This window comes from Phacochoerus africanus, chromosome 8, assembly GCF_016906955.1.
Source record: "Phacochoerus africanus isolate WHEZ1 chromosome 8, ROS_Pafr_v1, whole genome shotgun sequence".
Taxonomy (NCBI): domain Eukaryota; kingdom Metazoa; phylum Chordata; class Mammalia; order Artiodactyla; family Suidae; genus Phacochoerus; species Phacochoerus africanus.
Genome location: NC_062551.1, coordinates 135237230 through 135253930, shown reverse-complemented (window position 1 = coordinate 135253930; position 16701 = coordinate 135237230). Strand labels below are relative to the sequence as shown.

Genomic DNA, 16701 nt, shown 5'->3' with positions numbered 1-16701 from the left:
CTGGGAAGCCCTATGTACAGAGCAGCCATTGACATGCAGATTATGAATCATCCTTATATTTTTGCTAAAGCGTGTCCTTACAGCGCTCCAAAGTAAAGATGTACACAGCCCTCCTTCTTTCAAGGCCTTGAGAGTGAGGAGGATTTTGCGGCCTGACCGCACGGATGAAGTGGACGGCTCCCCAGGGGGGCAGCCTTATACGTGACCCTAGCCTCAGAGGATCGGACGATTGCCCACAGACGTGCCCAGGGCTGCACAGGGGGAAGGGCTTGGCCGAGGCTGAGCACCTCACTCTCCTCTGGCCACTCTCCTCTGATCCCTGTGGTGTGGCTCCATCTGATTTACAGAGGACAGGATTAGAAGAGGAAGAAGGTGGCCCCCCACCATCATCGTAAACCACTCTGTGGCAGCTGGGGCTTGTCCCAGGAGCCCCGTGGCGCCAATACCATGAAAAACGAAACTCAAGCCATGTTTTAGACAGTGTGGGAAAATTCAGGAAAAACACTGGATCTGGACAGCGCTTGGATCAGCCAACTGTTTTATGGTTCATAAATTCATAGAATTAGAGAGCAAGAGTAGACAAAACGTGCAATTCCCAAGGCGGTGTAACTACTTTCCTAATTTAGCCTATGTTCCGCTGACGGCTGGACAGAAATTTTATCTCTCGATGCTGTACTTTTCCTTCAAGAATCAGGTGACACCTACAAAATTTAATCATATTTCCTGTTGGCCTGCCTTTAGTTTTTTGACTTAAAAAATATATATTTTGTAAATTGATCAGGATCTCACTTACTGCAGGAGATCAAGTCTGAGACCAAAAGAATTAGTTCTTCAGGTTAGAAGCAAATCCACTTCCCTGGTTTTCAATTCAATTAAATATATTAGAACCTCATACATCTGACTTTGCTGGTTCAGACTTGGAGAGCCTTTGGGAAAAGATCGTGAAGCTTGCTTTTACGCTGCATGGGAAGAGGGCATTGCTGAAAAATGAATATTTTCAGCATTGATTATGGGGTAAAAATTTATCAGACGTGAGAGGACACCTTATTTTCAAATTCACACAACTGTTAAGAGGGTCGTCGTCACGCAGAATGGGCAGCATGCTACTCACACAGGATTCCGATCTGTCCCCCTGAGGACTAAACATCTGGTGAGCTGGTTTAAATTTGCTAAAGCTGGAAGCACCAGGAACAGTTCCTACGGCTTAGAAAGCACTTAGGAAGTTGGTTCTTTTCCATTTACTTTGAGTTACGCCGTTATATAGGAAAACATAAAAGCTGCTTGTTAAAACCTTCTCTGTGTGGGAATTAGATGAGATTCAGGAAATATCCAGGTCTCTCTGGAGGAATGAAGGAGAAATTTGGAGAGGAGACTGAAGGCTTTGGTCCCACTCAGTTTAGTCAGGCTCTCTTTTGCTCCATAAAAATTCAGTCCAGGTACAGAAACCCAGTCCCATGGACAGAAATCCAATTTCCATGTGTGGCACAGGGGACAATATGTGGTCTCTTGGGATAGACCATGTTGGAAGATAACATAAGAAAGAGAATGTAGGAATTCCTGTCGTGGCTCAGTGCAGTGGTTAATGAATCCGACTAGGAACCATGAGGTTGCGGGTTCAATCCCTGGCCTTGCTCAGTGGGTTAAGAATCCGGCGTTGTCCTGAGCTGTGGCCTAGGTTGCAGACGTGGCTCGGATCCCTCGTTGCTGTGGCTCTGGCGTAGGTTGGCAGCTACAGCTCCGATTAGACCCCTCGCCTGGGAACTTCCATATGCCTCGGGTGGAGCCCTAGAAAACACACACACACACACACACACACACACACACACACACAAAAGGTAAAAAAAGAAAGAGAATGTATATATACATTCCCTTTCTTATATATGTATGTCACTGGGTCACTTTGCTCTACAGCAGAAATTGGCACAACATTGTAAATCAACTATACTTTAATAAAAGGGAAAAAAATCCAATGCATACCTTTACACACACACACACACACACACACACACAGCTTCTATAAGAAAAAATATGTTGCCTCACTCCTCTAGAATTTTATTTTCAGAATTTTGCTTCTAGGACCTAAAATAAAAATTAGGGTCCCGGATTAGCTTCATAGATTTCCCACTCACCCAAGTCAAAGGCTGCTTTTTCCATCTAGAAAGCCTGATTATCTGATTTTGTCTTTAAATCTCCTCACGTCCTTGGGCTCCACGGAGACACACACCACAGCTCTGGGTGGCAATGAGAAGCTTTCTTTTATTTAATTAAATATATCAAGCCCTGGCTTTAAGCCACAATGAAGAAAGAGGTTTGGGATGGAAATAGAAGCAGGAACTGGTCCAGCTAAAACTCCAGGGTATGACTCACCCAGCTCCCTGTTTTCACCCAAAACATCAGCCTTGGCTTGATTGACAGGATCCCAGAGAGATTCCCACCTTCTAGTCCTGCTGTCAGCAAACATTGGGGGTTTCTCTTCACATGCTTGTGCCCATTAGCCCTTGTTTCTGAAACCAAGTTGCCCAGCTTTTACAAGAGAGAATCCCATATCTTTCCATAAATTCCAGATTGAGGGTGAGACAATAGGCTCCAAGGAGTTCCCTGGTGGTCTAGCAGTTAAGGACCTGGTGGCTCAGGTTGATGCTGTGGCTCGGGTTTGATCCCTGGCCCAGGAACTTCTGCATGCCAAAGGCACAGCCAAAAAAGAAAAGAACATGTGCTCCAAGAGTGTGTTTCTGGGAGTTCCTGTTGGAACTCAGTGGAAATAAACCCGACTAGTATCCATGAGAATGCGGGTTCCATCCTGGCCTTGCCCCGTGGGTTAAGGATCTGGCATTGCTGTGAGCTGTGGTGTAGGCTGCAGACACAGCTCAGATCCCAAGTTGCTGCGGCTGTGGTGTAGGTTGGCAGCTGTAGCTCCGATTTGACCCCTAGCCTGGGAACTTCCATATGGCATGGGTGTGCCCCCCCTCCGCCAAAAAAGAGTGTATTTCTGACCCTACTGTATCTGTCCTGGTTCTGTGAGGACATGGAAGAAGGAATGAGAACAGGAGGATTCAACTGCTGCTTTCTTGGCTCACCTGTCTAAAGCCGAGCACTGAGGGTACAGATGCTCGATTTTGACCTTAACCCACAAAGCCCGCCCCTGAGCTGGACATGTTCATACTTGGGATGGCGATGGGTTATACCTGGTGAAGGGAGAAGTTGGACATTACAGTGAATGGCAACCAGTTTTTCCAGTTTGAGACTATTACAAACAGTGATTAAACAAAAATTGTTGTATCTATTTTCCAGGATATTTAAATGTCTTTTTTTTTTTTTTTTCTCATTTTGAGGATTCATTCTACCTCTGGAATCCCAGGGGTTGTGAAATCAAAACTAGTTTGCCCAAAGAAGGCAGCCAGGAGTTGAAGAAATCATTTAAGTGTTTCTCAAAGTGTGGTCTGAGATGACCCACATCAAAATCATCTGTGGAACTTGTTAAATACACAGATTAGAAGGCCTAGCCCAAACTCACCAAATGAAAAGCTCTGGCGATGAAGCCTGGAAAACTGCGTTTTAGCAATCTCACTACCCCAATCCTTGGAAGAGTTTCACTTGGATCATCAGGCCTCTACTTTTGTGGATGCTGCACGCGTGCTGGGACAAATCTCAGTGGTTGGCACATTAGGAAAATTTGAGGACGGGTCGTACCATAGTGCCTTCATGCACAGGAAAGCAGTCCCCTCCTCCTTTCTCTGTTGATGGCTCTATGTGCTGGCGTATCAGCAGTCTCCAAAAGGACTCTGCCCTTAACCCTTAGCACACCTGCAAGTTGAAGTCCCAGCTTTTGCTCTCTTCTCCACACCAGTCTCTCTCATGCCCTAACCTCTGCCCTATTCCCAACCTGCTTCAAACATGCCAGAACACCCACGGAAGTCTCACTTTCACTAACTCAGTCTGTGACTCTTAACAATGCTTTATCTCAATAGGGCACCTAGTTTTTGTTGTTATTTTAAATAGACTTTAATTTTCAGGGCAGTTTTAGGTTCACAGCAAAATTGAGCAGACAGGAGTTCCCACTGTGGCTCAGCGGAAACGAATCTGATAGTATCCATGAGGTCGCAGGTTTGAGCCCTGGCCTTGCTCGGTGGGTCAAGGAGCCGGTGTTGCTGTGGCTGCAGCTCCAATTAGACCCCTAGCCTGGGAACGAACCTCCTTGTGCCCCAGGTGTGGCCCTAAAAAGACAAAAAATAAACAAAAATAAAATTAAAAAAATAAAAACAAAATTGAGCATACAGAGTCCTCATATGCCCCTGTCTCCAAACCTCCCCCCATTCAACATCCTTTCTGAGAGTAGTACATTCATTTATTACAATCAGCAAACCTGCATCAACACATCACTACCACCCAAATTCCATAGCTTACATTAAGGTTCACTATTGGTGTGGCATGTTTTTCTTTTTTTTTTTTTTTAGGGCCACATCCATGGCATATGGAAGTTCCCAGGCTAGGGATCAAATCAGAACTGCAGATGCTGTCTTATGCCACAGCCACAGCAACGCAGGATCCAAGCCATGACTGCAACGTACACCACAGCTCATGGCAATGCTGGATCCTTAACCCACGGGGTGAGGCCAGAGATCGAACCTGGGTCCTCATGGATAGCAGTCAGATTTCGTTTCCGCTGAGCCACTTGGGGAACTCCATGTTGTATGGGTTTTGACAAATGTATACCCATACATGTTCACCATTAGAGCATCACACAGAATAGTTTCACCAGCATAAAATTCCTGTGTTCCACCTAGTCATTCCTCTCTGCCCACAACTATTGCTTTTACTGTGTCCATAATTTGCCATTTTTCCATCATGTCGTGTTGTATGTAACCTCTTGAGATGGGCTTCTTTCATTTAGCGATATGCACTAAAGCTTCCTCCATGTCTTTTCATGGCTTGATAGTTCATTTCGCTTGAGCACTAAATAACATATTCCATTGCTTGCATGTGTCGGTTTATTTTTCCACCCACCTGATGGACATCTTGGTTGTTTTCAAGTTTCGACAATCATGAATCAAGTTCCTATAAACACCCGTGCAGGTTTTTGTATGGACATAAGTTTTCTATTCCACAAGTAAATACCAAGGAACACAAATTCCCGGATCACATGCTAAGAATGTTTCGTCTGTGAGAAACCACCAACCTGATATCCAAAGGAGCTGTACCATTTTGTATTCATTCCCATCAGCCAAGAATGAGAGTTCCTTTCGCTCCTCACCAACATTTGATAATGTATTTTAGATTTTTGGCCATTCTAATAGGAGTGTAATCTTTTTTTTTTTTTTTTGTCTTTTTGCCTTTTCTAGGGCCACTCCTGCGGCATATGGAGGTTCCCAGGCTAGGGGTCTAATCAGAGCTGTAGCTGCCAGCCAGAGCCAGAGCCACAGCAATGCAGGATCCAAGCTGCATCTGCAACCTTAACCCACTGAGCAAGGTCAGGGATCGAACCCGCAATCTCATGGTTCCTAGTCGGATTCGTTAACCACTGTGCCACGATGGGAACTCCAGGTGTTACCTTTTTTTAATTAAGCACCTAGGTTTTAAACAACTACTCTTTTCTCTGTGGTTTTGGAGTCTTGTTTTAAAAATCTTGCACAGCAGCTTATAAGCAGGTTATCTTTTTTATTACAAAAAAAGGGTCTTATTTACAAATATTTTAATTTTTTTTCTCTTTTTCTTTTAAACATAGATAAATGCGGAGGGGACGCCAGAAGAAGTTTTTCTTCAGCTCTGCTCAGCTATTGACTCTATTTTCTGAAGGCAAAAATGCATGTATATTAAAGAAGGCAGAGACAGAAAAATATTAAAAGATTCATCCCTTAACACAATAAGTTCTGATCTAAACCTTTTGTGTGTCCCCCTCCCCAGCTCCATTGCTGTCTGCTTCCCAGCTTGACCTGAGAGGTGTCTGGAAATCATGCATGGTGTATTTGGTATCATCCAACCTTTTCTTCCCTAGTCAGAGCTGCCTGCACTTACAGCACGCACACTTCTTCATTTCCTAGTAATGTGAACAGCAGTGCGATGCCCATTTGTGTCAGTGGTGCCTTCAGGACTTGCTAGAGTCTGATCATTTGGTTCTACTCTCCTCAAACAGCATCCCTAACACTCTATCACATCCTCCCTCCTCTCCTCAAGATCTATATGCTGTTACCTGATTAAAGCCCTTAACACGAGGGGCAGGCTTGGGCATCTTCCTCTGGAAGCTGTTTCCTCAAGTTTCATCCAGAGAGATTCAGCTGACAAGACAGCACCAATTGTTCATAGGAAATTTGAGTAAATCCGAAAATGTGCCACATTTTTAAAATGTGAAATCGTATAGCTTTTCCAAGACAGCAAAATCTAGACTAGTCACCAAGTATCATTTCTCTACCCATGTCTATGAAATTGGCTATTTGGAACATGGTTACATTGGCTAAGAGAACAAATTGGATAAGTTGCCAAACTTAGTCTCTTCCAATACTTGGTGGTGCATTTTGGGAATTAATAGAATACCAGTGACCAAACGTACGTTAGAAGCATGAGGTGATTTGGTACTGCCTTCACTGGACTACTGTCAACTTATGGCTTTTGTTTTAAATGATCAACTATTTAGTTACCAAGCAACAAAGTAACAAAACTGATACAGGTGGAAGGGGCATGTCATACATGATGTGTAACAGACCCCAATGCTCTATTTGTTTCATACAGGCGTTTTCTAGGGGTTTGCAAACCTTGTCATACCCATATATAAAACTGTGTTTCCTTAAGTCAGGCCAGTGAAGTTTGGGTTCACTTTTGTGACATCAGTAGCCATATGAGAGCTTCTTATATATTCTACTGGAGTAACTGCATCTTCCCTTCAGTCACTACAAAAGACCATTGTTTCTGTTTGCATGATTTCTTTTTTTTTTTTTTTGTCTTTCAGTGGTTGTGCGGATAAGGATCCATTTCTGGGACAGAATTGTATTTTTAAAATCTTTTTTTTTTCTTGAAATGGATATGCACAAATAAAATAACTGGAACACAGAATAACTCTTTTTCTATTTATTTTTTACTCACATCATTCTGGAAAGCATTTGAAGCCTTATTCCAAACAGAATTAGAAGCAAACACAGTCATATTTAAGATTTATGATATACTCATATGGTTTTAATTTTGGCCACAGATCAGTTTTGAGCAATTACAAAGAGAACGCTCAGTGTATTCATGATACATGGTAATTTTTATATTGCCTTTTACTCTAGCAGTCATTCTTAAACAGAAATGTCAGTGTTTGCTAAAGGAGAAATTGAATTTCTTTGGTTACAACTGCACCTCTATTAAAAGGGGCATGTTCCTACAACTCACACAGTTATCAATACTTTATTACCACTCTGAGTTGTCATACTCTCTACAGGGGTGCACAGGGAGTATTTGAGCAAATTAGAAAAAGAGAGTTATACGATGAAAATTATCAGGTGTGCCAGAAAACACAAAATGACTCTTTGTAGGGATTAACATTCTTTTAAACACATACCACATACTGGCAAACACAGTCCATGCCCACCACAGCTTTGACAGACAGCAGGGCAGCAGAGGGGCCTGGCCATGGCTCTTACAGCTGCAGTGAGCTGCCCTCTTGAAAAAAAAAATCAGCAGGCGTAAATGGCTTCACCCCAAAGAGTATCTAAATGTGCAAATCAAGTCTTCTACAGAACCCCTGCAACAGGCTTCCTGATTTGAATGGCTTGACGTGGTATCACTAAAGCCACAGGATCTGAAAGCAGGACAGATCTTGTCTGTATGTAGAAAACATCAGATCACAATCCAGACTCTTTTATGATGACCTACATTCAAGGCCTCACCTGATCTGACCCCTGGACCCTCTTCTCACCCCAGCAACTACCACTCTCCTCTTGCTCGTTTGGTCCAAGCTGCATGGGCCCTCTTAATGTTGCCTGAACAAGCTCAACTCTCTACTGCATCAGGGCCCTGCCTTTGCTATCGTTCTGCCGCTTCCTCCCAATTATCCACAAGGCTAATTCCCTCACTCCATTTAAGTTTCTGTTCAAATCTGCCCTGATTGAGATGTTCTTTGATTATTCCCCCTAAAATGGCAGACTGGTCCCAATTCTTCCACTGTTTTCCTTCAAGCATTATTTCTCTTCACAGCATCAGCCTTAAATTACATGGTATTTTTAATTGTTTACTGCAGGCCTTCAGCATTAGACTGTAAACTTCAGAGGGCAAGGCTCTGTAGCCTCGGTCCCACAAATAGCAGTCATCATGGAGAGCTAACATTTAAATCCTCTGAACCCTCATTTTCTCCTCTGTACAGTGGTCACAATAGTAAGTAACCTCAGAGGTATTGTGATGTTAAACAGGTTAATAATACATGTAAATCATTTACTAGTTCCTAGTGCTCAATGAAAGGTGGTTCTTCGTCAACACTTGCTGAGGGTCTCAAAAGAGACCAGGAGCCTGAATTTCCATATGACTTTCCATTACATCACTCTAAAAATAGGACAGAGAATCAGGATACAGGGCCTAACTGGGGTCCCAGAGAGAACCAGAATCTCAGCCACCTCGGTTTGAACCACATCCTCCAGTTGAGAAAGGATATAATCCTTCCTCCTCCTCCCAGAGCCCCGTAAAAGAAATCTCCTGAGGGTCCCAGACCACAGACACACTCAGGTTTCTCTAACTTCCTGGAGAAAAAAATGGAATTCACCAAAACGTTGGTCCTACTACCAATCAATATTTATTGAGAATCTACTAAGATTCTTAGGGATAAAAGACATGATGGACTCTGCCCTCATGGAGCTAAATGGGACACCACACAAAAAATCTATTTAATCAGCTACTTGAACTGTGGAGGGAAAGTTTTTTTGTTTTTCTGGGATCATATACACAGCACATTTTTCATCAAGATAGAAAATGAAAACAAACCCTTTCCAGACTAAGGACACAATACTTCAAGTATCTTGTGGAAAAATCTACTTGTTATCTGGAGACTCAATTCCATCCAGTGCACCTAAAACAATGGCCTTCAAGGTTTGTTATCCACAGTAAGAAATACAGTTTATATATAGCATGCCACGCTTGAATTTGTAAAAAAGAAATTTTGCAAGAAGTATTTATCCTTACTACCTGTCATATACTATTTTTTTCCATTTCATTAAAAAAAAAAAAAAAAAGTTCTTCATACCTCTGTAAGTTGTTGTGTTCTACAATGTAATTCAAAGGGAAAAGCAGAGACAAACAGACAAGGCATACCATATTAGGTTAAGTGAGAGGCACCAAACATGCATGGAAACAAATCCCACCTGAGGCCTTTAGTCCCAGCTGTGCCTAAAGCCTCATATTTTGTCACTGAATTAGAATATGGAAATTATGTGTGTTTTTCCAATTCATAGGGCAGACCATTGCTTGTTCCCCATCCACAGGTATGCTTTTCTCTTCTGAGCTATGAACACAGACATGTGTTCAGGTTTGTACTCTAGGATGCATACCACAGCAGAAAAAAGACAGAAAACTCCCCGCACACCTCCACCACCTCGGTGACCCCTGACACGAAGGGAATAGTCTTGCTCGGGAAACAGGGACGTGAGGCAGACGCTGACTCTGGAGGAATCTGTCTAGGTTAAAATCCGAGCAGTGCCACTTTACTAAGTCTATGACCTTGGGCAAGTTACTTTCACTTCTCTGGCTAGATTTCCTCAAATGAAAACAGATAAATGAACCTGCCTCCAAAGGTTGTAGAATTAAATTCATTACTCTGTGCTGACTCGGCACACAGCAAGCACTCTACCTGTGTTTGCTATTATTCTTAGTGCATATCACACCAACCAAAACCCCTCTGCCTAAACCTTAAAGCAGTGGCGTTAGGTGTCATTAAAAGTTTCTTCAGTTCTTAGCAAATAACTTGAGCATAATATTTCAGGAAATACAAGTGACCTACTGAGTACTGCTAAATAGGTGATGCTTTAACAGGTACGTCTACGTTGTCGTTTACAGCCAAAACACCTATGCAAGAGATAGAAGGCCTACTTGTGAATGACAGCCTTGCTCATTCCTGCAGTCCTCAAAGTAAAACAACACACACGACCGCTACTCTATTCCTTTCAAGCCATGAGGACTATTTGGTTGGAGCTGAAAAACACCAAATAAATACATCTTTGCTTAAGCAGAAAGTAATTTTCTTTGCCACTCAAAATTCTCAAAATCTTTGCCTTTAAAAAAAAAAATACATTTAGGAGTTCCTGCTGTGGCAGAGTGGGTTAAGAATCCGACTGCAGGGCCATGGGTCACTGTGGAGGTACAGGTTTGATCGATCCCTGGCCCAGTGCAGTGGATTATAGGATCTGGTGTTGCCGCAGCTGCGGCATAGGTCACAGCTTGGCTCAGATTCAATCCCTGGCCCCGGAACCCCCATATGCCACAGGTGCAGCCATTTAAAAAAAATTTTTAAGTGGATATATTTTGTCTATTCTGTATACATATATAGAATTCTATCACTCTTTCAAAGCATACTGCATACTTTATGGAATTTTTGAATGGATCTGAATGGTTCTCCAAAACTGACTAGTATTACTTCCATGCAAACATGGTAGTTACAGAAATTACCATTACGTGCTACTGTCTTATTACAAGTCGAAGGTAGATCGTCTGGCATAGTCACTTGACATTTAATAGCCAAATTCCCAGAATACTAATGGTTCCCCCCCCCCATCTTTCCTCAACTAATAATTCCAGGTTGAGTTTTCCAGCTTAAATCCATTTTCTTTTCTTTCTGATATGATATATTTTATGAAAATCATCAGTATTCTTTATATATTACTTTAAAATTCTCATATTTCTATAGTTAAAATTATATTACTTTTCTCAGTTAAAAAATTCAGGGTAAGCTTTCAGTACCCTACAATGTATTGAAGAGGATTGGTAAATACTGTTCCCTTGATTTAAAATTGGAAAAAACAGGAGGCTCCAAAAATTGGATCAGTATACTACTTAGCCGATCTTAGAATGCTAATATTGCCTTTTCCAATAGTTAATAATTAGTGATTTTCAAAAACCATGTATTTAGGTTAAATACATGGGGGACTTATTTCCATTAAAAAGAATGAGTAAAATTTTTCAACCTTAGTTTTCACATCTGGACATTAAATATTCCCTTTTTCTTCAACCACGGTATGTGTTCTTTTTTATAACCTACTTTAATTTAGTGTTTCAGCACATACACACTGAGTGAAAACTTGATATCATCTTTTACAGAGCTTCTCCTCTTTTCCACCACATAGTCCTTACTCCTTTTAAAAGATACGTTTAAAAAAAAAAAAAAAAAACCAACAATTTTTTTTTTGTTTCCATACTAGTTAAAAAAAAAAAATCCAAAATTTGACCAAAGGAAGTCACAACAAGCATTCTATAATATAAACAGACAGTATCCACATAGTTTATTTCTCACAGTTCTCCTGACAAATGAACATTATTCAAGAACATACTGTATACACAGATAAGAAGAAACATACAAAATGTTTTAAATGATGCACAACAAAATCCAGCAGTATAAAAGAATGCATGTGAACTCTTGCTCACTGCACAGACTAAATTTAATCACTTGTTTAAATAGTAATAAAAATACAATCTTTTATGGATCTTGTGCAGACTACAAAAGAGGGAAATTATTACCATATATATGATTTTATTTTAGGCAGTTTTCTTCAATGAGTTGCACTGACAACTCCAAATACAGAGGCAGAAGGCTGTGTATTTTAAAGGAATTAATGTTGTGAATCAGACTTTACACAGTTACTACCACTGGCACTTTTCACCATAGTTTGTACACATCACATGATCATCTTATATAACATTACATTTAAAAAATATATCTGAGTGACAATTTTATAACATTCACACACCATGAGCTGGTTAAGGAAGCAATGCCACAGTTGCCTCCTGTAGTGCTTCGCTGTTGGTAATAAGGATAGTTCATTGTGGTTAAAAGAAATTAGACATCAATATGGTTAAGCAGCTCCAATTTACTAAAGGCCATCAGTGGCCACCACTGGGACAGTGAGTTCTTTTAAAGTGTATATATCCTAGAAGCAAACACCATCATTGGTTAAAACTTTGTCTAAAGAAGTCAGTTTCTGTGCTGAAAACTATTTTCACAAAACTGAAAGCTACTAAACTGTTTTAATATAAATACTTTGTCTTCTCGTTAGCATATTTATGACCAAGTTCTCGCAAACCTTTGGAATTTACTCTCTCTTTTATGTGTGCTCTCGTTTCCATCTCACCCATTTAAGATCACCACCTAAAAGGCTTTAAGGTAGTGGTGAGAAATTCACCAGGGAAACCCTTTGCTCACCAGGAATGTTCAGCTGCTGAACAGTGATCTAGAGCCACAACGGTGCGGAGCTGGACTTGACGAGAACACTCAGGAAGCTGTCATGCTGTGAGTGTCATTTCAGGGAAAGCAGAGAATCTTTCCAAACTGCACGTAATTCACAATGATACCATTGCTATGTGTTGAAGAGGACTAGTATGTGATGTTCTCTTCCATGTCATCTGTTTGCTGGAAAGTAGTTTGGGTCAAGATAATTATAACTGGTGCCCTGGGACACACAGTAGTCTCTGTCTAAGAATGTCTCTGACCTATAAACAGGTTCTAGTTGGTGATCTTCCTTGTGAATATCTGTTTCATGAAGGCTGCAAAGAAAACAAACACATCATTAACTGGCACGGGATGTATTTTGGTCTAGATATTATAAAACTTCCGTATGGCTCTACCTATTTAAATCCATTAATCTCTAATGGAAAGTTACTTGAGACATCATATGATTAAGGAAAATTTCTTAACCGTCTAGAATAGCAAAGTTTAATCCACTAAACGTGATATTCTAAGTAGTTTAGAAATCAAATTCACTAGAAGATGAGAAGCTTCTGTCAAAATTTAAGACTTAGAAGGATACACTTACCAGTCTGAACAAGAATCACAGAAATCCAAAGACATTTCTGGAGGACAATCCTGGCAGTGCCACCGAACACCCTGGATAGGTTCTATGCCACAGTTATCACACTATTAAAGACGCAGAGAGAAAAAGTATTAAGCTACATTGTTCCCAAATTTTCCTTTTTCCTGTTGGACAACACATAATATGCACATGGACACACTCTCCTCTCTCCTCATGCACTAGACAGTGGTATAACACCAAGATAGTTATAAGTTAGATACAGATTCTAGCAAACGAGCTCAAACTATCCATTCAAGATTGAGCTACAACACGATGTACGATGGGTAAGTAGAACATCAGGAAGTATAATCTTCGATATGCTATATTTTTAAAATATCTTATGTAAATCATCTGCAAACTTGGCATTTGATTATTCGTAGCTATTGACTTGAAAGGCACCTTGGACCAGTGGAAGATCACTGTGACTGAGAACCACTGACTTAATAAGGTAGTTGAAACTATCCAAATATGTGAGAGAACTCTAACAGGCTAAAACAGGCTACCATGGCTAACATAAACCCAAGTGAACCAAAAATCCTCTCTGAACTTTCGTCCTTCTGAATTATTTTGTGAGGCCTTGAAACCAATGCCCACCATGAAGAAAAGGCAGCTTTAGCTTTTTCTCAGTGTTGTGGCATTGTGGTGGCCCTCAGAGTATTCTTAGAAATCAAAGTAAATACCATTTCTACTTTCTTTGATCATCAGGCCAACCAGAGTGGCTGACAGACTGGCAAACAAGCCAAAACTGGGTCTTTCGACAAAATTAGAAGTGAGTTTCCCCTTGAAAAGAAAGAGATGTCATTTAGGAAAATCTTGAAATGAAGAAGCTGGGTACTGAAAGATCAAGGGAAAATATCATTTACTATAGTCTGGGTAATGGTGACTCTAAAGGATCAGAGGTAAAAGAATTTTAAATTTCAGTTTATCGGTATTTTTATGTATAAATTTGTAGTTCATGGTCTCAACTTTACTTCCTCCAATGCCACCAAGCATGGTCAATTCTAATGCCTAAGGTGCTCTTTTGTCTAAATTAACCCAGAGGATCTCTAACCAGTCTCCCTGTCTCCAGCCTTGCTTTCTTTCCATCCATGCCCCATACTAAGACCAGAGTGATTTCCCCCGTCCACTGAATTTTTTTTCAATTACATAGAAAACAGGGAGTTTCTGTTGTGACTCAGTGGTTAACAAACCCTATCAGTATCCATGAGAACATGGGTTTGATCCCTGGCCTCACTCAGTTGGTTAAGGACCTAGCATTGCCATGAGCTGTTGTGTAGGTTGCAGATGCGGCCTGGACTCCATGTTGCTGTGGCTGTGGAGTAGGCTGGTGGCTACAGCTCTAATTCGACCCCTACCCTGGGAACCTCTATATGCTGTGGGTGCAGCCCTAAAAAGACAAAAAAAAAAAAAATCAATTACATAAAAAACAGAAATAGGAGTTCCCATTGTGGCTCAGTGGTTAACGAACCCGACTAGCATCCGTGAGGACGTGGGTTCGAACCCTGTCCTCCTCACTCAGTGGGTTAAGGATCTGGTGTTGCCGTGAGCTGTGGTGAAGGTTGCAGATGCGGCTAGGATCCTATGTTGCCGTGGCCATGGTGTAGGCCAGCAGCTACAGCTCCAATTGGACCCCTAGTCTGGGAACCTAAATATGTTGCAGGTACGGCCCTAAAAAGACAAAAGACAAGAATAAATAAATAAATAAATAAGGTGGTTTTTTTTTTTTTGTCTTTTTGCCATTTCTTGGGCCACTCCCATGGCATATGGAGGTTCCCAGGCTAGGGGTCCAATCGGAGCCATAGCCACCGGCCTACGCCAGAGCCACAGCAACGCAGGATCCAAGCCACGTGTGCAACCTACACCACAGCTCACGGCAACGCCGGATCATTAACCCACTGAGCAAGGGCAGGGACCAAACCCGCAACCTCATGGTTCCTAGTCGGATTCGTTAACCACTAGGCCACGAGGGGAACTCCAATAAATAAGAATTATTAAAGAATCAATAATACAGTAGCCAGAGATTTAGAGTTATCCACTCTAAACCCACTGCCTTCCTAAGGGTTATATAGTTCAAGAAGTTAGAACAACCTTTCTAGAATGCAAATTTCATGTTACTCTTTACCTTCAATGGTTCCCCAATATTTTAGGAGAAGTTAAACTCCTTAGAAAATTCCCAAGGCAACTAAATAGTCTTTCACTACTCTCCAGTATGTACTCTAGTCATACTCGACCACTTCACTTACCTAACTTCTCTAAATTACTTACAAAATGAAAACAAATAAGGGAAGGAAGTGAGCCCATCTTGTTACGGCTGAATCCCTAGCACTTAGCAAAATGCCTGGAACATAATGGGTATTTTGAAATTTTGTGCAATGAATAAATGTGTTTCTACTAGCCTCTCAAAAAAAAAAAAAAAAAAAAGAGAGAGAAAAGAAGAAAGAAAAAGAAAAGAAAAACAGCAGAGATAACTTAATCTGAAAGGGGAAAAGAAATTTCTGATCCATGAACAAAAGCAACAACAAAATAGGTCAATGGATGAATAGATAAAGACAAATGGGATCTACTAAGGAAGAAAAAAGACCTGTATTCTGAGAACTATGAGGCAGTGATAAAAGAAATTAAAGACAACAGAAACATGTTTTTGGACTGGAACACACAATGTTGTCAAAATGACGACACTACCCTAGGCCATCTACAGATTCTACATGATCCCTACCAAAGTACCAATGGCATTTTTCACAGAACTAGAACAAAAAATTTTTAAATTTGTATGGAAGAAAAAAAAAAAGACATAAATTTGTATGGAGGAGTTCCCACCATGGCACAGTGGAAATGAATCCAACTAGGAACCTTGAGGTTGTGGGTTCAATCCCTGGCCCCACTCTGTGGGTTAAGGATCTGGCATTGCCATGAGCAGTAGTGACAGGTCACAGACACGGCTCAGATCTGGTTTTGCTGTGGCTGTGGCTGGCAGCTGTAGCTCTGATTAGACCCCTAGCCTGGGAACCTCCTTATACGATGAATGCAGCCCTAAAAGGACAAGGACAAGGACAAAGACAAAAAAAAAAAAAGGGAAAGAAAGACAGAAAAAACAAAATTGTATGGAAACATAAATAACCAAATAGCAAACCAATCCTAAGAAAGAAAAGTGGAGCGGGAGGACTCAGCCTCCCTGACTTCAGACTATACTAAAGCTAAAAGCATCAAAATAGTATGGTACTGGTACAAAAGCAGAAATATAGATCAATGGAACAAGATAGAAAGCCCAGAAATAAACCCATGACATCCAAGACATGGAAACAACCTAAATGTCCAACAACAGAGAAATGGATAAAGATGTGGTACGTGGAAGTTCCCTGGTGGTCTAGCAGGTTAAGGATCCAATGGTGTCACTGCTATGGCACAGGTTCGATCCCTGGCTTAAGAACTTCCGGATGCTGAGGGCATGGCCATAAAAAGAAAAAAGAAAAAGAAAAAGAAAAAAGAAATTTGCTAAGAGAACAGACATTAAATGTTCTCACCTCAAAAGAAAAAAGATAACCACACGAGGTGAATTTTTCTTATACCTTAAGTTTTTGTACACATTAAATACATACAATTTTTATTTGTTGTATCTCAATAAATTCTCATCTCATATTTTACCTCAAAGTATATCTGTATATTTTCTTCTCTCTACTGAATCATAAAA

The 16701-nt window shown here is 40.9% G+C and overlaps 2 protein-coding genes across 6 annotated transcripts in view; one reads left to right on the top strand and one right to left on the bottom strand.

The window, feature by feature from the left end:
* AK5 (adenylate kinase 5) overlaps window positions 1-7044 on the top strand; it is a 288498-nt gene extending 281454 nt beyond the window's left edge. For both annotated transcript variants that reach the window (XM_047794362.1, XM_047794361.1), the window contains exon 14: window positions 5723-7044. In XM_047794362.1, coding sequence (XP_047650318.1) covers window positions 5723-5791 — 69 coding nt within the window. In that variant the 3' untranslated portion in view covers window positions 5792-7044. The remainder of the gene's footprint in view (window positions 1-5722) is intronic.
* Window positions 7045-11422: 4378 nt separating this feature from the next.
* ZZZ3 (zinc finger ZZ-type containing 3) overlaps window positions 11423-16701 on the bottom strand; it is a 136583-nt gene continuing 131304 nt past the window's right edge. For all 4 annotated transcript variants that reach the window (XM_047794360.1, XM_047794357.1, XM_047794359.1 and 1 more), the window contains 2 exons: window positions 12978-13078; window positions 11423-12708 (listed from right to left, as the gene is read on the bottom strand). In XM_047794360.1, coding sequence (XP_047650316.1) covers window positions 12564-12708; window positions 12978-13078 — 246 coding nt within the window. In that variant the 3' untranslated portion in view covers window positions 11423-12563. The remainder of the gene's footprint in view (window positions 12709-12977; window positions 13079-16701) is intronic.